The sequence below is a fragment of the Calliphora vicina genome, chromosome 2 (assembly GCF_958450345.1).
Source record: "Calliphora vicina chromosome 2, idCalVici1.1, whole genome shotgun sequence".
Classification (NCBI taxonomy): domain Eukaryota; kingdom Metazoa; phylum Arthropoda; class Insecta; order Diptera; family Calliphoridae; genus Calliphora; species Calliphora vicina.
In genome coordinates this window covers 57,070,445-57,096,868 of record NC_088781.1, presented here as the reverse complement: position 1 = coordinate 57,096,868, position 26,424 = coordinate 57,070,445, and the positions used below count along the sequence as shown (strand labels likewise).

At 32.4% G+C, this 26,424-nt stretch overlaps 3 protein-coding genes across 5 annotated transcripts in view; 2 read left to right on the top strand and 1 right to left on the bottom strand.

Annotated features, from left to right (window-relative positions):
* LOC135952119 (serine-rich adhesin for platelets) overlaps positions 1–5,463 on the top strand; it is a 322,223-nt gene extending 316,760 nt beyond the window's left edge. Inside the window, exons 3-7 of one of the 3 annotated variants that reach the window (XM_065501922.1) lie at positions 220–592; positions 654–897; positions 959–1,477; positions 2,834–4,672; positions 4,739–5,463. In XM_065501922.1, coding sequence (XP_065357994.1) covers positions 237–592; positions 654–897; positions 959–1,477; positions 2,834–4,672; positions 4,739–5,278 — 3,498 coding nt within the window. In that variant the 5' untranslated portion in view covers positions 220–236 and the 3' untranslated portion in view covers positions 5,279–5,463. Of the gene's footprint in view, positions 1–219; positions 593–653; positions 898–958; positions 1,478–2,833 lie in introns of all 3 variants that reach the window. The other 2 variants (XM_065501921.1, XM_065501920.1) reach the window with 2 other exon arrangements.
* Positions 5,464–19,385: 13,922 nt separating this feature from the next.
* On the bottom strand, positions 19,386–19,983 carry Dim1 (thioredoxin-like protein Dim1). Its single transcript, XM_065500537.1, has 2 exons — positions 19,830–19,983; positions 19,386–19,770 (listed from the first exon to the last, which is right to left on the bottom strand). The coding sequence occupies exons 1-2, from the start codon at positions 19,905–19,907 to the stop codon at positions 19,420–19,422; spliced, it is 429 nt and encodes a 142-aa protein (XP_065356609.1). The 5' UTR covers positions 19,908–19,983; the 3' UTR covers positions 19,386–19,419.
* Positions 19,984–21,780: 1,797 nt separating this feature from the next.
* On the top strand, positions 21,781–26,424 carry LeuRS (Leucyl-tRNA synthetase). The gene is made up of 5 exons (XM_065502451.1): positions 21,781–21,930; positions 22,130–22,723; positions 23,194–23,435; positions 23,496–25,999; positions 26,061–26,424. Exons 1-5 carry the CDS (start codon positions 21,928–21,930, stop codon positions 26,267–26,269), a joined length of 3,552 nt encoding a protein of 1,183 aa, XP_065358523.1. The 5' UTR covers positions 21,781–21,927; the 3' UTR covers positions 26,270–26,424.

The window sequence follows — 26,424 nt, the reverse complement described above, 5'->3', positions numbered from 1 at the left end:
TAAAACGAAATGAAGCAAAAACTAACTGGATTTATTTGAAAATCTATAAGTAGACACAAAAATATAAAATTTATAGGGAATTTACAATAACAGAAATTAATGTGTAGCCAAGTTTTGAAAGAAGTAATTCTTTATTCAATTTTGATTCGCAAATAATTCATTCAGATTTATTTTTTTAATAGTATTTCAAATTTCTAACATTTTATTATCTCTTTCCAGAAGATGTTCCTATAGAAATGGCCAAAATTTCACGACGTGCTGTTGCCTCGTCGTCTTCAAATAGTGCTGCGATAACGTCGTCCTCTTCCTCATCTGCACAAACGTCGTCGTTTTCGTCAGCAGCCGCCATACGACATACGACGTCACAGCAGGCAGTATCTTCCGAAGGCCGTACAAATGCAAATAGCATTATAAATGAAGGGAAATCCGCGAGATCGGTGCCCTCGGGTGCAACACATTTTATTGATACTCCTTTGGGTGGTTATGCGAGTGCCTCAGCTACAGTTACTGCTACGCCATATCCATTACGAAATGATGGTACACAATTTACAACAACACATAGTAATGTGTATGCCTACACAACAACGACTGGGTAGGATTACAGCGCACTTTTTTTCTATTTCTTGTTTTTAATTTCAAATTTATTTTGTTAGACCTAATAAAAATATGCCGTATACTGCCTCACCCCTGCCTCCGGATCATCAATATAACAAAACTATACAAGATCAATTATACCAACAGGAACGCGATCGCATACGTAGGGAATTCTTTGAGACATATGATGTTATGACCGGCGTACGTATAGCCGCTACACTGGGTGGTTTCTTTGGTCTTATGGTATTCTTGATAGTGTGGAAAAGTCGCAGTAGCTCAAATGAGACTTTGAAGGTTTTAAAAGTAAGTTCAAAAACAAACTATAAATTTCTTAAAATGATAAATGTCCATTGTATGTTCTCAGGATCCCAAAATGGCTGCTGTTGCCGCTGTCTGCATGCAAGAAGAAGAGGAACGTGAGATACAAGAGGCAATGGTTGCCACTGGTATGTCGATATATCCAGATGAATACGATACCATTTTGTACAGACGCCAAAGAATGCTTTCGCTGGGCAATGTCAGTGCCCCGCCCATGCTTAACAGAGGCTTTCGCTTCTCTTCGGTGGGCGGTGGCTATAGCAGTTTGCTCGAGCCACCAAGAAGATTTTCCTTTTCAGCTGCTTCGGGTGCCTTGAGTATAGGTGGCGGCAGTTATGCCGGCAGTCGACGGCGCAGTGGTTCCGAAACCTCACGCATATTTAGTAATTACCCTATGGGTAGTAGTTTTGGTACCGATGATTATTTTGTCGAAACGGATGATGAATTGGAAAATGGTGATTATCAGCAACGAGAGACTACCGTTCATATGGAAGATGTGGGGAAACGTTATAAGCGCACGGACTCGGTTAAGAGTAAACAGGGGTTTCTTGAAGTGCCGTTAATGGTAAGAGTTGTAAAGGAAGTTGTTACATACATTTTATTTGGGGGGGAATTGAATTAAGTCTGGAAAAAGTCCCAACTATCAAACAAAAATTTTGTCTCCAGATCCTTCAATATTCAAGACGTCATATTTCTGGACCAATAAGTATCCGTGGATAAGTGTAATCCATACCAATGACATAAGATATTCTAAAATAAAACTTTTTCTTGCTTAAAAACTCAGACATTTTCGTGTCAATTGTTCTAAACGCAGTAGCCCAATACAGGGCATAATCAACGGACGACGGACTTTAAAGGTCCCCTAGGAGCGTCCCCTTTGGGATCTAAAAGGCTGTGAATATTAAAATGGGCTTGTCTTGTCACATGTTCAATTGCTGCAAAAACTTGAAAATTTATCAATGAATTTAAAATAAATCTGTAATGTCTTAAGACATTGTCATGTTAAAGTAACAGGTCCCTTTCATATAATGTATTAGAGCAGTCAGTACCCCAGAGGAACAGTGCTGTATCAGTTCGTTTCCCTTGAGGGTAGTAATTCCCAATACAATCGAGTATTGAGATTTATAAGATATTCTTGAATTGATCTTAAACTTGTTTGGATGATATCTGAAAAATGTAAAATGGATATATATCTGGGTGTAAATTTTGTCTATTGATCTACTTAATTGTCCTAAATTTATACCCTCCACCATTAGTTTCTTTGGGTTTTTTCAGACAATCTACAATCTAGACTACACATCAGAAAACTATTAAATACTGCTAACATATTTTGCGGGATTTTTTCCAGACTTATCAACTACTTTTCTTCATATTCATTACTTATAGTTTCCTTTCCTTAAGTTCTTTGTCTTTATCTTTTATGTTCTTACTCAGGAGATTGATCTCCCCAACATTTAACAATTTTAGTCAGTTTCTTATATTTTTCAACTTGGTTGTCTGATCTTTGCATTAATATTTCACTTCGTTTTTTATGCTTTAATTTTCTTTGTATCTCTTACACTGTTTCTCTATCTATCTCTCGTTTTCTTACTACTCTTCTAACTTACTTTTTCTCACTATCTCTCTCTCTTTCTTCCGTTCATTTTCTCAAAAGGATACGAATTTTTTCTAAGTCCAAAAAAAAACAAAAATCTAGAACAATTTTTAAGATGGTATTACAACCAGTCTTAAATAATCTAAAAGCAAGCCAAACAAAGTCTTTGAATACCCCATCATCCATCTCAATCATTGACCACACGGATATTTTGGGATAGTTTTATAAATCATGGTAGTTTTCATAGACTCTTGCTATATATTCTTTCTATTTTATAATAATAAATTAATTTCCGCAAAAACAATTTTCTTTTTTGTTCATAAATAGGGTCAAGACTCGCGACGCAGCAGTGCCATGACATGCTGCAGCACTGACAGTTCTTATTTGGAAAGACGTTGTTCTGCCTTTACGTTGGGTTTGTCAAACCTGCCGCCTTCATTACAGCGAAAATGTTCAACAGCCTCACGAGCATCGAGTACCGACATATGGGATTATTATTATCCCGATATACAAGTTATACAGCCCACTCCCAAGCCATCACCTTGCCCCTCCGAACGCAGCATCTACGAACAATTGCTAGCGCAAACAACATCGCAGCAAACTCAGGCATCAAAAACAACGACTACAACTATTGCAATGGAAACATCATTGCGAGGTCTGGCCACAGTAACCACGGCCAGCAAACCAGCCTCTAAGCCCATCACAACTCTAACGTCAATGACTTCAACAACGGCCAATGGTCTGGCGTCGTTGAAGGGAGCCGTTACGCCCACTTCATCTAATCAGTTTATACGAAAGCATAGCATAGCATTCTATGATCCAGAAAGTGCTCAGTCTGGTCGCAAACAACAAATTCACTCAATAAGCGCCGACACTGTAGATGTTTATCCCTATAATCAACCCCTGACTGAAAGAGGTATTTATGACTCCTCGAAACCAGCACAATCTGCTCCTCCCGTAGGAGTGCACCATGGCTTCCGTTTTTCGGATTCTCCCACTGAAGAACTGCGTCTGAATGTCAAACGAAAAATTGCGGTTATGGAACTTCCACGCATACCTTATCCAGAACAGGACACGCCGCCCAGTTTAGCGGCTTTCGCCTGTGAAAATAACAATAGTTTTCCATATTCAAATTCCGCGGCTGCCAAGGCTGCAGCCAATGCCGCCAATTCGAGTAGCATAAGTATCGATAGTACCCCTCTAAGTATTGATAAGCTGAATGGAAGTGGTAGTTTGGGTACTATATCCGCCAAGGCTTTATTTAATGCCGATAAACGAGCACCTTTGGCATCATTAAGTTCCTTTAAGATTTCCTCTTTGGAATACCAAGACTCTGAACTAAGATCTATGGAAGAGGACTCAGTGTTCATAGATAGTGTAGCGGATACCGATGAAGATATGCAACAGTTAAGTAGCGACAGTGAAGAAGCCAGCTTTCCAGAAGATCAAAATATTCAAGTTGCAGAGAGCTTAGGGCCGGCAATTAATAAACAGGATATTGCAGCACCCAGTGCAATAGTGACAAGAACTACATGTCCAACAACATCAAGATATCCGCTGGAGAAACGTTTTAGTTTGGAAGTTTCCAATGCCAACACCACCACCCCGATAACCACTTGTTCGCCCACGGTAGGGGGAACTGCTGCCAGTGGTATACCTATAACTGCCAGTGCGCGTGTACGTAGATCATTGTTACAGCGTCATCGCACCATAAGTGTGTCTTCCAGTGATCGCGTAGCTTTACTGGGTCAGCCTCTAAAAGAATTTTCCTCGAGTACAGCTCAAACATCAAACACGTCATTAGAAACTAAACAGCAAACACCGCTGGAAACCCACTTTGGTGCCATCATTTGTACAAACAGTCCTCCAACACATCCCAGACGAGCGCAACTACTGCAACAGTACAGCGATCCTCAAAGTCTGCCAACAACCACAACTACTACCACAAACACCACAGAGGAGGATACCTGCTCTACCCTCAACACCGAAGTGGGCTTGGGCCTCGAAGTTGTGGCCGATGTGCGTGATACACCAGCTGGCGGCAGCACTGAAACTGTAGGAATGGGCAGCAGTACTACAAGAGGTTCCACCAGCCTTACCCAACACAGTAGCTTAAATACGGTTGTGAGTTTTGGTCGTTCAAGTCCTTTCGGTGAATCACAGCACGTAAGTATAGACGACCGTTCACAAATACATTTCCCAAAGCATCTTCAACATTATCATGATTTACAGCTGCATCAGAATCAGCATCAGCTTCACCACCAACAACAACAACTACATCATCATCAGCATTCTCAGCAAAAACTGCCAATTTCAACATCAACCCAATATGATCCTTGTGCCTCTTCTATTTCCGATTCTTTTTTACAAACAAAGGAACCTTTAATAAAAATGCCTTCTTCTCTTAAAAGCCTGATACTACAACATAAACCCTCATCCACAACACAGCAGCAGCAACAACAACAACAGCACACTGTTACACCCATAACAATAAGCCGCAGTGCCACAAATCTTACATACACCGATTCTACACCCCAAACACCCGACGATTATTTTGCATTCGAAACTCAACACAGTCCCTGTCCTTCGGTAATGCTAGAATTACCCCTCATACGTCTACCAACCGAAGATAGTTCGACCGACAACTCACAAGCATCCGAACACACTAAAGGTGCCGACGAAGAGCACAGTCGCAGCTGTAAGAGTGATCAGCCAAGTGATCCCAGTTTACCGGGTTCATCACGTAAATGGTCCAAAGAAACATTATTCTAGCTAACAGTTCTACTACCATCATCAGCATGTTCCGTTTCTAACATTGTACTTCTACGGCATCATTTGACATCTATCATCTCAATGATCACATTGCATGAGAGCATATAAAATGAATAACAATTATGGCGGTATAAAGTTACTTTAGCAATCAGAGCTTTAAAGGAATTTAAATTCACTTGGTTGATATGCATATTGCTTAGGAAAATTTTAAAGTTTTCGGAAATTTTCGAAATAAATGTAAAAATTTTATTTTGATAATTTCTTAAAACACTTATGTTAGTCATTTAAGTATATAGATTCGGTTGCTATTTAAATTCAGGCAAATCGGCCCAAAAATGTCTGAGGTATAAGCAAAAACCTACTCCGATTTTTTACCAATCTATATTTGGATTACAAAGTCATGAAAATTAGACAATGTGGATATCTAATGATAAACATTTCAAAGACCTTTCAACGACGTATATGGGGCATTTCATGTCAAGTGAACCAACTTATGAAATCGATGTCTTCCGATCGGGATGAAATTTGCACTAAGGTTATTTCTATTGGATAGTAACTCAAGCACAATTTTTCAACAAGATCGGTCGAGAACTCTCTGAGTTAGAGGGGGTCAAAATTTGACATTTTGGCCAAGAAGGGTTTTTTTCTTATCCATGTAACTTATTACCTATTGTTCAAAGCTAAATGTGTCCCAAATAGGTTAGATAGCTCTTTCTTCAATCTTTCGAAAAAAATATTAAAAAAAAAAAATTTAATATTTTTTTTCCGAAATCAAAAACTTTTTTGACTATTTTTTCAAAATGGGACTTTTTTTTTCTTAAAATAAAAAAAAAAGTCAACAAAGTTTTTGATTTTGCAAAAAAAGTCAGAAATTGTATGTTTTGAGTTACAAAATATTTATTTTGATAGATATACCACTCGCAGTGGGAAGCGACCAAATAGGTCTTAAAGGAAAAGACCTAAACTTTCTTTTGAGCAAAAAAAAAAAAATTAAAAAAAATTTCAAAAATTGTATTTCTTGAGTTACAAGAGTCTTCAAGAAAAATATCTCAGCTTCTGGCTGAGCTAAAAAAAAAAAATTAAAAAAGAGTCCATTTTGAAAAAAAGTCAACAAAGTTTTTGATTTTGCTAAAAAAGTCAAAAATTGTATGTTTTGAGTTATAAAATATTTATTTTGATAGATATCCCACTCGCATCCCACTAAGGGTCCAAAAATATCTTAAAGGAACGGACCTAAGCTTTCTTTTGAACAAAAAAAATGTAAAACTAGTAAGAAAGTATGGTCTGTCAAGCCCGACCATATAATACCCTACACTAAGTAAAAGAGCAAAAACATTTTTCTTTTAAAATTTCAATATTTTATATTTTTGAGTGATTTTCAGAAGTGGGCCTTATATGGGGGCTATGACCAATTATGGACCGATCACCATGAAATTAGGTCGTGTGATTTATGTCTATATGAAAGTTTACAATATCAAATTTTGTGAGTATAGCAACATTTTTAAGCGATTTATGCATGTTAAAGTGATTTTTGGAAGAGGGTCTATATTGGAGCTATGACTAATTATGGACCGATCGTAACAAAATTTGGTGACATGAATTTTGTATATATAAAACTTATTTGGAGCGCAATTTGTGGAGATACATTTATAAATTAAACATTTATGACCGATAAAGTCCAATTTCGGAAGGACATTTGTATGGGGGCTAGGTGAAATAATGGACGGATTTTAGCCAGTTTCAATAGACTTGATCCTTGGGTCGAAAAAAATATATGTACCAAATTTTATCGAAATATCTTCAAAATTGCGACCTGTACTCTGCGCACAAGGTTTACAACCAGACGGACGGACGGACATCGTTTTATCGACTCAGAAAGTGATTCTAAGTCGATCGGTATACTTTAAGGTGGGTGTTAGGCTAATATTTTTGGGCGTTACAAACATCTGCACAAACGCATAATACCCTCCCAACTATAGTGGTGTAGGGTATAAAAATGGCCCATTTTGAAAAAATGTTAGATTTTGCCAAGAATTGTATGTCTTGAGTTACAAAATATTTATTTTGTTAAAAAATTGTGTCTGAGTTAGTATCCAATAGAACCTTGGTGCAAATTTCATCCCGATCGGAAGACATCGATTTCAAAAGTTGGTCCACTTGACACGAAATGCCCCATACACATATAGATAGAAATTCGGATCGACAACTGGTGAAAGCGGTGACACTTGATATAATAAAAATGTCAGTCCAACTCCAACATTGATACCAAGTGTCACATAAATCACTCCTCCAAATTCAAAAAACAATAAATTGTGCAATTATAAATAAATAAGATATATAATCCATAAAGAGCAGTAGTTCAACAAAATTGCTCACTTTGAGTCAGTCGTCCCCTCTCTAAAGTTTTAAGTTCACATTAGTACTTCATAATTTTAGATGCCTTATCCAAGTAAATTGCTAAATTACACCTTAATGAATAAATTCCTTTACAGCTCTATTTATCAAATCAAGCAAAATATATTCATTTATAATTTATACATTACGATAATAAGGGATACATACATATTTTCTGTGCAATTTAATAAGGAATTTATATAAATATAAATAAAAAGAATAAATAAATGAAACAATCTAATTCATTTTATATATAAAGAAGAGCTTCTTGTTGTTAATTTTTATTATTAATCAATATTATTATTATTATTATACATAATTATTAATTAGTCTATTAATTAGTAATTAGTGAAATTGGAGAATTGAATGCAGTAAAATCAGTCAGTATTTAAATACAAAAAAAAGTCCTTTTTGAGAAAAAAATAAAACCAAATAAAATATGAAAAAATTGGAAAAACAAAAATAATTAGATTTTAAGTAAAAAAACAAACGTTAGTAGTTGAAAACAGAAACCAAAGAAGAAGAAAATGATAAAATATTTAAAAAAAATTGGATGTTGTTTTTATTGTTTTAATAATTGAAATAAAATTTAAGCAAAAACAAAAATCGTTATTTTGCCATGCAAAATTTTCAGTTGATTTTTGGTTTCGTGTATTTTTACAAACTTACGTTGTGGTCATCTGGAATAAATATTTAAAGAAATATGTAACTATAAGTAAAATATTTATTTATGCTAGCATAATTTATGCAACGCCAAACAAAGTCCTACAACAAAGCAATCGAAAACAGTTGTTGCCTCTTCACGGTTACATATATGATTCTTTAAATATTTTTGACCATGAGACCTTATCTAATAAAGTATTAATTAAGTATAAAATTATAAATATATTAGTCAAGAGACTGTTTGTTACTCTGTGTTTAGATACAATCTACTTAAAAATCGTAATCTTTTTTTCATAAACATACATACAAACATACTTTATGTGTCTTTACTCTAAGGTTTCTCTTTATACGGTTTCTTAGTTGGACAATTTGAAAATTTGGATTAAAGATCGTTTAATTGCTGTGTTCTGGAGACTTTTATAATGGTGTCGAATTTTGAATTTCCTCACAGTTACAATAATGCTGAAAATATTTGAACATTGTGCCGCAAAGGAAATGCTTCGTTCGTAATTCAGCTCTGGGTGGAGAGAGAACTCGTACATCATTGCCATTATTGCTTAAGAACAATCAGGACGTACTTTTTCGCTTCTTTCGAGAGTTTTGCTTGACAGAATATACTTTCTTTTTTCTAAACATTTTATCAAAAATCACGAAGTTCGAATAATTTTTTTCACCAAATTTGTTAAATCTGGAAAAATGTTTCATTCATTTTCAAATCAGAATGTATATATTCCATTATATTTCAGAAAATTCCAATTGAATTTCAGAAATTTCCAATTATATTTCTGATTTTTTTAATTGTATTTCAGAAATTACTAAAAAAGAAGAAAATTTTTAAGTATAAATTAAAAATTCTGAAATACAAACAGAAAATTCTGAAATTCATATGGAAATTTCTGAAATACAATTGGAAATGGAGTAGAAAAGTAAATTATTATTTTTGGTTTTGTTTACAGAATTTATTGCAAATTAAATGACGAATTTTTTCTTGTGACCAAAAAATTTTAGTTGGCGTGACAGAAATTCGGATATTTTAACCGTAATCCTTTGTGTCAACTGATTATCTGTTGTAGTATCGAAAAATTGAGATATAATAGAATCATTCGATTGGAAACAAATCAGAAAGAATCTGTGCAGAAACAATATCGTGACTTTATTCTATTAGTAATCCTAGATATGTCCTCTATATTCACTTTTTTCACTATTTTCACAGTCCCCCCACCCAGCATTTAGACGATATTTATCACAATTTTCTAATTGTTTGCCACACACACATGTACTTTAGGTTCAAACGAAATTTTTCCATGTTAAAATCAAAATAAAATATACAACATTTCAATTCTACTGCAACTCATATACCTGATTAAATAAAAAATGAAAGCACTTTATAATATAAAAACAAAAGAAAATACTAAAACAAATTTAATACCAAACAAAAATGCACCAATAATATCAACAAAAAATAATTAAATAAATAAATAAAAATAATTAACGTAGAAATTTAAACAAAAATAATATAAAAATAATAATAATATTTTCATACCACTTCATACAAAAAATAAATTATAGAAATATTTTTTAGCAACTAAGAGCCAAAATGAGTAGTATGAATAACAACAAAATAATAATTATAATAAAAATACAAAAAAAAAATAATAATAATAATTTCCTAAAATCATCCCACCTATCAAGCATCTATTTTTCTACTTAAACAAAACCAAAACAAAAATTTAATCAAAAAATCTGAAATACATGAAATGAAAACCAAAAAGCAAAAAAATAGGAACTTATTTTTTAAATAAACAAATAAAAAATTAACCTGAATAGTCTGTTTCATCTCTTAAACAAAATACAAAACAAGGAAACATTAATTTGTTAATGCTAAAAAAAAAACAATAAATACTATTTTATACTATATAATCAACAAACAAATAAATAGAGAAACAATACTCTAGTAAATTCTTTTAAAAAGAAATAAAAGTTGTAGGTTATGTTCAGAAATGCAGTAATATTGCATCACAGGCAGTGATGTCAAATAAAAATTTCGTAAATTTGGCATCACTTGTTTATGTCTAATGTTTGGTAGTCATTACCCTAGGTCTCCACGTAGCAATTTTTATTGCTAAGCTCAAGCAATAACGTCGGCAGAGCAACAGCAGAGTAATTGCTGATTGCTTTAGGTGGAGAAAACGTTCGTCACAAATACAAAATTTTTCTATGTTTTTCTATGAAAAACTGTGGTTTATTTTACGTTAAATGATTTTTTCACTAATTTCTTTGTTTTTTTGTTTGTTTTGGTTCTTAAATAAATTAAATATGGATGAATTAATCGCATCGAATCATAGAAAGAAGAAATTTTACATTAATGACAACTGAACTGACAGCTTATTGCTTAGCAATAATTGCTCAGACAATCAGCAGAGCAATCATTGCGCAATGGATTGCTACATATGGCAATTTGTGGTCTACACTCGCAAATTTCATTGACGCAATCAAATTTGACAATTGCAGCAATAAATATTGCTACGTGGAGACTTAGGGTTAAGGCGAATTTGTAGAAACTGTCAAAGTTGTTTTTGTTTATATTTTTAGTATCATAAATTTCTAGAAATTTCCGTTACAAGTGTGATAAACTGTGAAAGTGTTTGAAAATTTAACAATAATAAATTATTATTAAATACTAGTTGGGGCTTCGCCCGGTAGCATTTACTAATGTTAGTTCGTCAAGTTTCTCCAACCAATGTTCTTATTTATTTGCAAATAAAATATCTAAATTTGTACTGCATACTTTAGGGAGCTTTTTTATTACAGTTGACTGGACTAAAAAAGATCCGAGTTTTACCCGGAATTTTAGAATTTTTTTTCTTTACAAACCATCTCCTGAAAATTTCTAATCGCATAAAAAAAAATCAGCCAAATCGCACCAGCCGTTCTCACGTGATGCCATTACATACATCGACCATTTCATTTTTATATATATAGATATAGAAGATAGATAATAAAACGACATTATCAAAAATATTTTATACTATTTTTGCATAAACTGTTTTATTCCTGGCATTAATACATTTGTTAACGATCCAAAAGAGGGTGGTAGGAAACAAAAGTGGAGTGAGATAAGTCAGATGTACTTCTTTGAAACCGCCAGAATATGTGTAGATCACTTTTTACCATCTGATATTACGTGTAGACGGCAGATTGTGTCATGTTTCCAGTGTAAGCCCTCTTTATTCAGAGTTTTTTTTAACTTAACCAATTGTTGGCGTTTTTATACCCTTCACCTTCGTGAGATGGGTATATATAAGTTTGTCATTCCGTTTGTAATTTCCACAATATAATTTCCCGGCTCTATAAAGTAAATATATTCTGGATCCTCATAGATTGCGGAGTCGATTAAGCCATGTCCGTCTGTCTGTCTGTTGAAATCAATTTTCTGAAGACCCCAAATGACTTCGGGATCCAAATCTTATATATAAAAAGAAATGTACATTTTGATGTCACCACTAACTGCGAAAACGGGTCGACCGATTTCAACCAAAGTTTCAGGGTACGTTGGGGATGGTCTGTAGATGGTTTATGTGAAGTTTTCACGAAATCGGCATAGTAGTTCCGGAGATATGGCATTCTTCTGTACGAGCCGATTTCGATGAAATTTTTTGTGTGTGTTTGAGTTTGTCCCTGGATGGTTTAGATTCACAATTGACCTATATAGGTATAATGGGCGTGGCACCTCCCATACAAAATAAAAATTTATTATTGCATATCTGGAGTACTATTATAGTGGCAGTATTCAAACTTTGTATGAGCTATGGCAGAACAACGTTTGCCGGGACAGCTAGTCTTCAATAAATCTGTGAGACATGCATTCACCAAAAACAAATTTAAAAAAACCAAATTTTTTTTAAAATTTAAGAAAAAAAATAAATTTAAAAAAATTTAAAAAAAAAGTTTTTTCCAAAAAATTAAAAAAACCTAAAAATATTTAAAATTTGTATTTTGAAGTATAATTTGGTGAAGGGTATATAAGATTCGGCACAGCCGAATATAGCCCTTTTTTACTGAAATACACTCAGGTCTCGTTTTATGCGATAGATGCGTTCCAAAAATGATTCGTTCCAAAATTCTGAAAAACCGCATAAATTAAAATTTTAATTAAAAAATAAGAACAAAATCGCATAAAAACCATCAACAAAAATATATTTATTTAATTTACTTAAACAATAAGAACAATATACGTTAAAAAAAATAAACAAAAATATAAAATTAATTCATGAATTACAGAAAAAGTGAAAATGATCCAAAAAATTACATCACATTTTTTAATGAAATTCTGTAAATATATATGATTAATCTGAATCACTGAATAATTGTCTGCATCGTTTTGGAATTGGTTCAACATCACTTTCATCACTAGATGATACAATCATATTGGTCATCATATGATAAAATATAATTTTCATCACTAGAATTAATCTAGCGAATAGGGGACGAAATCAAAGAATTTTTAGGAGCTTAAATTGCTTCTTTTCTTGCAAAATAATTTGTCATTAAACTTTGCGATTTTGAATTTTAAAGTCGTATCCAAGGCGTATTAACAAGGTGAGTGCATAAAATCAGCTGTTTCTTAATTCGCTGTGGTTTTATGTACACTATATGTCAAACTTTGTTCATGTTTACATTTGTTATTGTAAATAACATAGTAATATATTAATTCGCCTTGATTTTGACATTTACCGTACATTTTAACAAAAACAAATTGCCTGTTGTTTTTGCATTGTTGTATTTGTTGCCGGGACGCACTCACCTTGTTAATACTCCTTGGTCGTATCTGAATCCATATTAAGAAATTGATTCTGTAAAAAACAAACTATAACCATTATATCAGTGATGCAAAATTGGTTTAATTTAAAAAATGGTAAAAAAGCTAATCTAAAATTTCAATATCTTTTAAAATTCAAAAAAAAAATTAATTTAAAAATCGCATAGATTTGAATCCGCATAAAACGAGACCTGAGTGTAGTCATTTTAACTTAAACAAAAAAACGATGTATCGTTTTTATAATTTCTTAATGTTCACACAAAATTTTGCATTTTATTTAATTCACCATGTTCTTAGACAACAAAATGCATTTTTTTGTTGTTGTTTCAGCCTCCACATTGTATAAATTCGGCTTGTTTGTGATGCCTGACATCTTTTAATTTTCCTATGCCCCCTTTTACACTACCGAAATTGATAGAAAAACATGTTGGAGAGGGCACAATAATGTGTCTATTTCTGTTGTAGTTTAAAGTCTATTTACACGATCATATTTTACTACACATTATTGGGACACAGTTTAACTTAAATCTTAATTTATAATTAACAATTTTATTAAATAAAACCATTCCCAACATAACAAAATATTTAGTTTCATTCAAAGGCTTTTATTCATTCATTCATTGTTGAATTAATTTTTAATTAATTAAACCTGAGAATGATTAAATTTTTGTTAATTTAAATCAAATACAAATTGAATGAAAATATTATTGCTTCATTTTGTTTTGTTTTCGTTTTGCTTTTAATCATTTACAAAATGAATTGAACAAATATTTACTTCATTCAATACAATTGATTAAGCTATTTCGTAATGGATTTGATTAAATAAAATTTTGATGATTCAATAAGAAGTTAATTCGAAATGAAGTGTTTAATGGAATGGTTAGGAGAAAAAAATTAATTTGATTTTGAAAGTTGAACTAAGAATTAATTCTTTCGAACCTTGGTTGAGACAGTAACCAAATTAAAAACCAACCCGCTTAGCTTTTCTGGCATCAGTTATAGATATAGACAATTTTACTGCATTTACGAACGTATTCCTTAATTTTAACCAAACAGCTGTACTTTTCAAAAAAATAACTTTTTGAAATAAAGTTCTTACATAAATTTTCGAAATGGTAGCCTCTTTACTAAATTTTTTAAATAAAATTATAGTTTTTTAAGGAATAAAACATGCTTAAATTAAGCTTCAAATTAAACTTCACACATTTTCAGAGAAAAAAGAGCTTTATTAAATAAAATTTATTTATTAAAGATTTTAATTTGTTTAAATCTTCACTATTAAAACTGTTCTAAACAATGAAATCTTAAGCTTCATTTTCCAAGAAAACCAAAACATATTTTCTATTCAAAGTACAACAAGCTTTGGTTAATAATAAAGCTTGTAATAAATACTGTAGGTATACAAAATATCAAAACGTTTGAATTTTGTTTTAGGAAATAATACATAAATCAAAAAACTATAAATAAAATAAAAAAAAAAAAAATCAAATTTGTTAAACATTAATTTTGTTTTTTTTATATATAATTTAGTTTAAACTAAAAATGCTGAATGAAGATCGTAAAAATAATTATTAGTTACTTATAAAATAAATTAATATTAAATAAATATAAAACAAAAACAAAATGTTGTAGTCCCATATTTAAGAATTGTTCAATGATTAGAATCTATAAATTAAAAAGAAACAGAATAAAAAGTTATTTAATAAAAAAAAAAAAAAACTAAACAAAAAACTGAAAAAAAAATTAATAAAGTAGTGGAACCAATTGTTTGATAAATAAAAAGTAAAATTAATATTAAAATATATATAGAATTTAAGTTACATTGTGAGAAAAAAACGACAAAGAAAAGTTATCATCAAACATTATTTCAAAATCAAGAAGAATTTATAAGAAAATTTAATTGTAACACAAAACTGAATATAATTTAAGGACAAATTTTTATGATCGGCCAAGGCCGATTTAATTAAGTCCCACACCAGGTTTTAAATTTATTTTTAGGAAGAATTTAAAAATCTGTTGTTCTTCATATAAATTTATCTGTCCTATATCTGGTTATTTTATAATCCAATTCCTATGTTTGAATAAATTTAATTTTTTAGTGGGTAAGAAAATGCCAATAAAAACTAGATCTCTATTGTTGGTTCCTTTGGAATAATAGATCGATTCTAGTTTAAGCACTTTATATGAGAGAGTCACTTTAACATGACAAAGTCCTAGAAGCGGAAATCTGTTAATATTTAGATAATCTTTGACAGCTCAATGACCTTCAAAAAATTATATTAATATCAATAGATTTTTTATAAAATTTTCGATCTCGATTAAAATTACACATCGTTGTAGAGGTCTTTACCCAAAGTTCTTTTTGTGTATAAATTTTAATTATAATTTTCAATATCAAAATTCTCATGATTATGTCTGATACATAGAGAATAGACATAGAGCGGAAACTCTCCTGTCAAAGACCTAACTCAGTTGTCAGAAACCTAAGTGGTGAGAATGTATTAGTAAATAAAACTATGTGAAAACAAAAACAACACTCGTATGTGTGATTATTTTGAGTAATTTTTTTGTTTGAGTTTTTTTCTAGTTTCCGCTTATAGACCATAAAGAAAGGTAAGCTCTCTTTCAAAGTTTCGAAGAATTAATTCTCAATTTTATTTTCAAAATCAAATTAAAAAATTGAATCATTCAAAGGTTGAATGAATTAATTCCATTATGAATTTATTTTAACAAACACTTGTCTGGAGATACAACCAGAGTCTCTGGTGGGATTCGAACCTGCAATTCTCAGATTGATAGTCCAGCACAGGAACGTCTAGTCTATTGGGACAAACATAGACCCATAGATTCAACAATGAATAAATTATATTTAAATTTTTGGGAATTTTTTTAACACTTGTCTGGAGATACAACGAGAGTGTCTGGTGGGATTCGAACCCGCAATTCTCAGATTGATAGTGCAGCACAGGAAAGTATAGTCTATTGGGATAATCATAGACCCATAGATTCAACAATGAATGAGTTCTATTTAAAAAAAAAACAAATAATTTGATTTTGAGAATTGATTTATGGAATGAGTAGATGGCATTTTTAAATTCCGAATCAAATTGATTTAATTCGAAGAACTCCTCTCTACTTATAGAATATTTAAATTAATAAACTATGTAACTAAAACAAGGTGTGGGCTTTAAAACTAAAAAAATTAATTAAATCAGAAAATATTATTATGCAGTACAGTATTAAGGAAAATCAGTTAAGGCATTTATTATAGTTTACCAGAGAAAATTTAATTTAATAAAAACAAAAAACAAAATAATTGTTATCACATTAATAAGATAATTAAAACCTAATAAATTTAAAAATCAAACACCATTACATTAATTTAATTATGTATGTATTTGTATTATAATTTTAAAATTTTTTGAATCCCTTTCGAACTACATATTATAATTTTGAATTAAATCATTAAATTTAAACAAATCATTACGAAATAGTTTTACCAAACAGAAAAAAAAACAAAGAAAATAAATATTATAATTTAAGTAAACTTAAAATTAAATAACAAAAAAAAGAGAAATATTATAACTAACAATATAATTATTATTAGTTGAATGGGTATTTAAAAAAGAGAAAAACAACAAATAATTAAAAATCGTTTAAGTTAAAACAAAAAAAATATATAACAAAAGAAATGGAAAACATATATGAGTAAAATTTTAGTTAAATGTTATTTAAAACCAAAAAGAAATTCGAAATAAAAACAAAATAATATTAAACAAAAAACAACAACAAAACCAAAAAAAAAATTAATGTAAATGTTAGCAACAATTTAATAAAGAAAAATCAGTAAATAATATAAAAAATCATTTAAACATTTGTTTTATTTATGGAGTGATCGTGATTTTGTATCAATTATATTTGAAATTATACTGCTACTTGTCAAAACAGCTTTAGGGAGGAAACGGAAATGTTCGACAAGGCATCGCACAGTGTTTCGTTTTTTTCATGTCTTCTGATCTACCTGATTTGTAATAAACAATCTAATTATCATGTACCAAAAATATTAGGCTTATATCTTTATTACTTTTAAAAGTTGACCTAATTGAATGCTTGTATCTATTGATCTCCAGCGACCTCCAGCTCGAGACTTATATCAAATTAAAGCTTGAAATCTCACCTAACGATTTATTAAAAATTCAGCTCGGGAGGACTCTTATCTCCCGAGTGTGGATATATTTGGTGTTGAAATAATCTAATGTTAAAATAATCCCGAAAATAATTAGTTCGTTTTAAAAATTGTAGTTTGAAATAGTATTAATATTAAATTTTGCAATATGAGTTAACATTTAGAAATCGTTGAAACTGAATTCAAATTGCTTGTATATCTTTTGTGTTTCGAAATAAATGAAAGCATTTATATGTATTTATTATATTTCATATTTGGAAATCTCTTTTTATTCCAATTTCTACTCCAGAGTGGAGATTATTAATTAATTCTGGAGTTAACATTCAAATGTTGTCATTAACATGTCTTATGTTAATTATTATGACAAATTTTGTCAATAAAATTAAAAATATTTAGTAAAAATTGATTTTTTATTTACAAAATAACATCAAATTTTGTTTAATATTAGGTCTGTTCATTTACTTTCCCAGTAAATACTTGCAACGAGAGAATAAAATCAAAATTTACAAAATTACTCTCTTAAAATCTCAAAAATAGTAAAAAGTAAATGAACGCTTTTCCAGTAACAATTGTTTTATACACACAATTTTCATATTTTATTCCTTTTAAAATGTATAAATACTCACATTTTCTTCAATTTTATTGAAAATTCTTTTTTTTTATATTTTTTCACCACAAAAATAAAATTGAAAATAAATAAACAATAACACAAAACATATGAAATATAAGCTGCTAACTATTACGAGTTCACAATAGAACTTGTAATAGTTTGCAACGAGAGAGCACCTAAAATTTATACGCTCTTGAATTTTTCTATACTTGCAAGTTTTTTGAGTTAATGAACGCTTTTCCAGTAACAATTGTTACTAACTAGTAACAACTTTTAGTTATTGAACATAGCTATTGTGATATTTTTCCAGGACTGCGTGGGGGGTAGAGTATCCAAAACCGAAAACCGGTTTTTTCATCTTTGTAAACTCCACCGGTTTCGGTTTTCTTTAACTTTTCGGATTTTTGACAAACCGGTTTTTGTAAGACGGTTAACCGGTTTTAATGAAATATATTTTCTAAAGCTCATTCAAACATATTTATGAAAAACTTTGATACCATTTTTAAAAATATTGTTTTATTTTATACAAAATTGTAGCTTTTGACAACATTTCGTAAAATATATAAAATAATTGCATAAAGAATTCAAAAATGCTAAATTTTCATTAAAAAAAATTCAATATAACCGGTTTTTTTGAAGACAAAAACCGAAACCGCATAACCGGTTTTATTAAAAGACAATAATCAAAACCGTTTTTTTTTTAAAAAACTCACTTTTTCGGTTAAACCGGAAACCGGTTTTTTAAATTTGCCGGTTTTTTGGACACTAGTGAGGGGGGGTAAATTAAAATTTGTTCTACATTTTTCTTTATTTTTAATTTTTATATTAAAACTTTTCGGTTTGGGGGGGGTGTAATTCCTATTTCACCCCCACTGGATCCGCGCCTGTTCTATGGACAGATTCATTTGTAACTTCTTTGGGTGACACATATTGTAAGAATTATGTTTTTCAGAACTGCCAGTTCACTTTTGGAAGATTGTTCATATTTGCGTATTTATAAATTTTGTATTTTTGGAAGCTGTTTAATATAACAAAACACTTGTAAGAGTTAAACAAAGTCAAACAAATGCGTGCTACGTTTTTTGAGTAAATATTCGGCATTGCCTGCATTCAATGCCTTTAGAAATATACATATACATAAGTTCCTATAAGGAGCATAGTTCCTCGCCTGTGCAAGTTTTGATGAATCCGCATATCTGCGAAACGTTCCACTATCGGCAACCTGTGAATGCGCCCGGTAGCATTCAGCTATACTTCCTTAGGTCGTGGAATGAGCACACTTGAACAAGACCATAAATCTCATTTTCGTGGATTGCTCCATCCATTCCCGACGGCGTTAATTGATTGATATATTTGGTAAATTAAATTCAAACATTTTTAATTTTCAGTTTTCTACATTTTATATTTATTAGTAATTTATAAAAAAAAAAAAAAATACCCGAAAATATCTTAAATACTATATGCCAACCTTAATATCTATACTTCGTTGAGTAATCTTTAGGCGAAACCACTAAACCACGACCTTTGCGTGCCCCCCGATAAACAGTCTCAACAATATCAATCATTTCTTGTTTATCGTCTAGGGGCCAATTTATTTTGTTATTGTTACCAGTGCCCAAATCAATCATAATGTGTTTGTTGCGAAAGAAAAACATCAAAGTGCAGGGATCATACAATTCATACATTTTATTGAAATCGGGAACTTCGGTGATGTCTACCAAATAAATGACAGCGAAATTTTTCACTTTCTCCGCAATACTATACATGACTTCGTCCATTTTCATACAGGCCGGGTCCCAATCGTGGCCAAAACGTATGACCTAAAGGAAAACAATTAGATTTTTAATAATTTTCTTTGGGTTTAAGAAAATATACATACCACCACACGGTCTTCCTCGGATAGAATGGCCTGATCGACTTGCCAGCCGTTGTGTAAATGTGGTAACATATAAGACATGGTGCTGGATTATTTAATTCGAGTTTTCTTATAAAAAAAAAGTTATTTTAACTAAATATACTATTTTTTTATTTTTTCTTAAAATTTTTATAAAACGTTTATCAACAACAGCTGCTGCTGTCAAAATTCAATAACAACCTCTAAAAGTGCAGCCAAGTTTTAGTTTTAATACAAATGAGTTAATTTAGTGTTTAAAAAAGCACGAAAATAACTAGTTTCTTTTAAAAATTATAGTTTGAAGAATTTTCACCTCTTAAATTCAAGAGCATTTAAGCTACGGTCGCTCTGCAGCTAATTACAATATATTTGTTTCCTTTTTTTATTTATTTGATTTAACATTTAAGTTGAACAATTTCTACTTCACAGTGGAGATTATTTTAATTCTGAAGTTAACATTCAAATGATATCAGTAACATGACTTATGTCAATTTTTGTTAGCAAATATATTTTATAAATATTTTTTTAACTTTTATAGGTAACTTCTTTTTGGGAAACACTGGAAACATCAGACGTGCTGGACTGTCAAATTATTTCAGCACAAGGATCAGAATACCACTTTCTCAAACTTTCAAAGAATTGCTATAAATTTTTCGAATGACATTGCCACACACTTTTATTACAAAAAAAGTTTTTTTTTTATATACGGTGAGACTGTTTATCGGGGGGCACGTAAAGGTCGTGGTTTAGTGGTTTCGCCTAAAGATTACTCAACGAAGTATAGATATTAAGGTTGGCATATAGTATGTAAGATATTTTCGGTTTTTTTTTATAAATTACTAATAAATAAAAAATGTAGAAAACTGAAAATTAAAAATCTTTGAATTTAATTTACTAAATATGTATATCGTTTACCAAATATATCAATCCATTAACGCCGTCGGGAATGGATGGAGCAATCCACGAACATGAGATTTAATGTCTTGTTCAAGTGAGCTCATTCCACGACCTAAGGAAGCATAGCTGAATGCTACCGAGCGCATTCACAGGTTGCCGATAGTGGAAAGATTACAATAGATACTTTTTTGTGAACTATTTTTCGTAATTTCAGATTTTGAAAACATGACCTTTTACAATGTATAAATGTATGGAACAAATGAAGACCCCGGTAAGAGTTATATTACATATTTTCATATTTTTTTTCTGTTAATATTCATATTTTCTGTATGGCCGGACTTCGGCCTTGAGAAGGGACTTTAAACTCTGTGCTGTATCGAACACCGGCTTCGCTAAATTCACTTTTTATGTATCTCAACATTTTCTGAAGTACTGTCATATAAATCAGTGATGTTCAAAAATAAAAATGAAGATGTATTGGTGAGAGAGCTACCTACCCAGCAAACATAATGCCATACACTTAAAATAATAACAAAATGAAGAAAGTTTAGATTTAGAATTTTTGTCAAATAAAACCAATTTATTAAATGAATGAAATTTAAATTTTAAGGAAATGAAAAAATATACATTGTAAGTCCGGAATTCTCTTAAATTTTGTATTTATTTTTGACTTTGTGTTCAATTTTAATTGAAACGCGTGTGTTTGCTATGCTGCGAACAAAAACAACCAACAACAATGCTTAATAAATTTCTGAAAAAAAATTACGATAGTCCGCCACATGTGTTTTCTTCGCATGCTCAGCGATGAATGAACAAAAGTATTTAAAAGAGCATAACAAATGTGTGTAAATTTTTTAAACAATTGTTGTATGGCGAACATCACTGATATAAATTCGTATTGTAATAAAATTGTTTTTTTTAGAATTTTAAATTTTAATTGATTTTGCAAACTTGGCATCACTTTTAAGCTTTAGTATTTGTATTTTACGAATCACCCTGTACTCTCTTTTTCTCATTTATTTTTTTTCCAAACCGCTTATTGAACTGTCAAAATTCTTTTAGTTCTTTTCGGTGGAACAACACGTTGCACTTTTTGTTAAAAGTTTATTTAAATTTTATGCAAAAACTTAATAAATTCTAAATAAATAAACTTATAAAACAGCAAATACGCAGCTACAACAAAAGCATGGTAAGAAAATACAAATAATTCATTGGCTGCAGTCATTTGTGTGAAAATAATTTGACTCACCCAACAATAATATTTTTGCAAAGTGTGAATGTGTGTGTTGTCATGATTTTCTCCAAAAGAAATTCCCACAATTTATCTGATGTAATTTAACGAGAATATTATGAATGAAATATTAACATTTTACTTTTACCACTAACAGGCTAATGTGGAGCGCAAAGGCACCTTTAAGGTGGAATATTTACAAAAAATCGAACAGGAAGTGCAACAGCGTTGGGAACAAGAACATCTACACGAAACCGATGCTCCAGCAGAACCCAAAAAATCTCAAGATGAGAAATTTTTCGTTACCTTTCCATTTCCCTATATGAATGGTCGCTTACATTTGGGTCATACGTTCTCATTGTCGAAGGCTGAATTTGCCATACGCTATCAGCGCTCCAAGGGTAAACGTGTTTTGTGGCCTTTTGGTTTTCATTGTACCGGCATGCCCATTAAGGCATGTGCTGATAAATTGAAACGCGAAATGGAAGACTATGGTTATCCACCACAATTTCCAGCTGCCAGCGAAGAGGTTGCTCCTGTAGAAACTTCTCAAGTCGATGTGCCTAAAGATAAGTCGAAGGGCAAGAAGAGTAAGGCTGTGGCTAAGACTGGTACGGCCAAATATCAGTGGCAAATTATGCACAGTTTGGGCTTAAAGGACGAGGAGATTAAGCCTTTTGCCGATGCCGAGCATTGGTTGAATTATTTCCCACCTTTGGCTGTTAAGGATTTGAAGAGGATTGGTATACATGTAAGTAAAAGATTGGGTTTTTAATTTATTTATTTGTGTTCCAGTCAGTTCGATTTACTGTTTTTAGTTGAAAGTAAAAGTTGAAAATAAATTATATAGAAATTTTAAGGGCCATTATTACAACTTGCCTTTATAGTTAAAGTTACCTTTAAAGGTACCTTTTTCTATTTCTTAAAGTTACCTTTAACTATAACGGCAAGTTGTAATAATGGCCCTTAGGGCTACCTTAGATGCTACCTGGTGCTAATGTCAATAAGTGAATAAATTTGGAATAGGTTTTATTTCATTGCTTAAAGAATTGCAGTGAGATTAAGGAAACTCACTAGTTTCATAAATAATTATGGTCTAACTTTCATGCTTTTCGGTAACAACAATATTAGCAATTTTACTTGCTGCTCTTACTCGTATGCATAAATTTTGGGTTCTGATTAAATAATGAAAAAAATGTTTTTTTTTTTAACAAATTTAAGGTGGATTGGCGCAGAACTTTCATAACTACCGACGTAAACCCCTTCTATGATTCTTTTGTACGCTGGCAATTTATGCACTTGAAAAATCGTGGCAAGGTCATGTATGGCAAACGTTACACCATCTATTCACCTAAGGATGGCCAACCCTGCATGGATCACGATCGTTCGAGCGGTGAAGGTGTTGGACCCCAAGAGTATACATTAATTAAAATGAAAGTTTTGGAAAAACCAGCTAAATTAAGGTAAATTGTTTAACTTAATAACTTTTAAAACGACTTGTTTTTAATAAAACTCTTTTCTAGTGCCATCAAAGAACCGGTTTACCTGGTAGCTGCTACCTTAAGACCTGAGACTATGTATGGCCAAACCAACTGTTGGCTACATCCCGATGTTAAATATATTGCATGGCAAACCACACGCAACAATGAGGTTTGGATCAGCACAAGACGTGCTGCCAGAAATATGTCCTATCAAGGTTTCACCGCCGAGGAGGGAAAAATTGTTGAATTGGCTGAATTAACGGGACAAGATCTTATGGGTACACCTTTGTCCTCACCCTTGACTTCCCACAAAACCATTTACACTTTGCCCATGTTGTCCATTAAAGAGGACAAGGGTACTGGTGTGGTGACCTCAGTGCCATCTGATTCTCCCGATGATTATGCAGCCTTAATGGACTTGCAAAAGAAGGAGGCTTTTAGACAAAAGTATGGCCTCACCGATGAAATGGTTTTGCCCTATGAACCCATATCCATTATTGAGGTGCCCAGTTTGGGCAACATGTGTGCTAAGCATGCCTACGACTTGTTTAAGATTCAGTCTCAAAATGACAAAGACAAATTGGCCGAAGCTAAGGAACTGTGCTATCTTAAGGGCTTTTATGATGGTGTCATGTTGGTGGGTGAACACAAGGGCAAGAAGGTGCAGGATGTCAAGAAAGACTTGCAAAAACAATTGGTCGACTCCAAGGAGGCTGATATTTACTATGAACCAGAAAAGACCATTATCTCTCGTTCTGGAGATCAATGTGTGGTGGCCCTGTGCAACCAATGGTATTTGAACTACGGTGAAGCTGAGTGGCAAGCCCAGGCCTTCAAGATTTTGGAAAAAATGGAAACATTCCATGAGGAAGCCCGCAATAATTTTGAACATTGTTTGAATTGGCTGCACGAGTATGCCTGTTCTCGTACTTATGGTTTGGGTACCAAACTGCCCTGGGATGAACAATGGCTCATCGAATCATTGTCCGATTCCACCATCTATATGGCCTTCTACACCGTCGTCCATCTGCTGCAAGGTGGCTCCTTCCGTGGTGAAAAGCCCAGTCCTTTGGGTATTAAAGCCGAAGATATGACTTCCGAGGTCTGGGATTATGTATTCTTTAAGGAGACTCCTTATCCCAAGTCCACAAAGGTGAAACAAGCTACTTTGGATGTTTTGAGAAGAGAATTCGAATATTGGTATCCCATGGACTTGAGAGTATCCGGCAAGGATTTAATCCAAAACCATTTAACATTCTCGCTCTACAATCATGCTGCCATTTGGCCCAAAGATGAAACTAAATGGCCCAAAGGCATGCGTGTCAATGGCCATTTACTTTTGAATTCCTTGAAAATGTCCAAATCCGATGGTAATTTCCTTACTTTGCATGAGGCCGTAGATAAATTCTCGGCTGACGGCATGCGTTTGTGTTTGGCCGATGCCGGCGACAGTGTAGAAGATGCCAATTTTGTAGAAAGCACCGCCGATGCTGGTATTTTAAGATTGTACACCTTCATTGAGTGGGTCAAGGAAATGTTAGCTGCCCGTCCGGCCATGCGCAAGGGATCTCAGCATACGTTCAACGACAAAGTCTTCATCAGCGAAATGAACTTGAAAACCAAACAGACTGATGAGCACTACAAGAAAATGTTGTTCAAAGAGGCTTTGCGTACTGGTTTCTATGAACTGCAGCTCACCAGAGATAAATACCGTGAATTGTGCGGTACTCATGGCATGCACGTGGATTTGGTATTTGAATTCATACGCCGTCAAGCTTTACTCATGGCTCCCATCTGTCCCCATGTGGCAGAACATGTTTGGGGTTTGCTGGGCAACAAACAGTCTATACTGCATGCTCAATGGCCAGAGGTGGGTGCCATTAATGAAATTGATATCATGTGCTCGGAATATTTAATGGAAGCTGCTCACTCCTTCCGTTTGAATTTGAAAAATCTTTTGCAAGTCAAGGGTAAGGGTGGCAAGGAAAAGGCAGTAGCTCCCACCTCCGTAAAACCTAATAGGGCTTTAGTGTGGGTAGCCAAAACTTACCCTCCATGGCAATGCTGCGTGCTCGACACCATGAGAGATTTATACACACCCACGAATTCATTTCCGGACAATAAGGTGATTGCTGCCACTCTGCAAAAGAAGGAGGAACTGAAAAAGTTCATGAAACGTGTTATGCCCTTTGCTCAGATGATACGCGAAAAGGTGGAGAGCGGTAAAGGTTTGGCTGCCATGGCTGTTAATCTTGAGTTTGATGAACGTCAAGTTTTGCTGGACAACTTGGAATATTTGAAGAATACTTTGGATTTAGAGGCTTTGGAAGTAAAATACACCGATGATGCTTCGGCACCCGAAAAGACGAGAGAAGAAGTAAGGCCAGGCAATCCCTTTATTGCGTTCACCGTTGCTCCTCATGTTACCGTCACATTCACCAATCCCATTGAAAGGTCTAGCCTCTTTCAAGTCAACACCGTCGTTTCCGAGGGCGAAACGGTCAAAACACTGCGCGAAAAATTAGCAAAAATTTTGAGTTTCAAAGGTATAGTTTTAAAATAACTCTATTTGACTTTATTTTATATTTATTATTTTGCTTCCCTTAGCTGATTTATCTACATTACACATGTGGCGTTATGAAGATCCCGTTTTGGGACCCCGCCAATTGCCCGAATTCCAAGATTACAAAAAGGGTAAGATAGCTTTAACTGCTGGCTCGTTGCTATTGGACATGGAGAAACAGCAGATTACTTTGGTGGAAGAGAATGGTACATCGACACCTGTTGGACGTAATTTTATCTATGTTGTGGAGTAATTTAAAGTATTTTTTTAAAATATTTTCTTTCTTTTTGGTTTAATTTTTTTTTTATTTTCTTTATTTTTAATTTAATGTTCTTAATTCTTTGGAGTCTTTATTTATGAAATAAAAGTAAATTATGCAAAGCATAATGAAAAAGCTATGAAATGAAA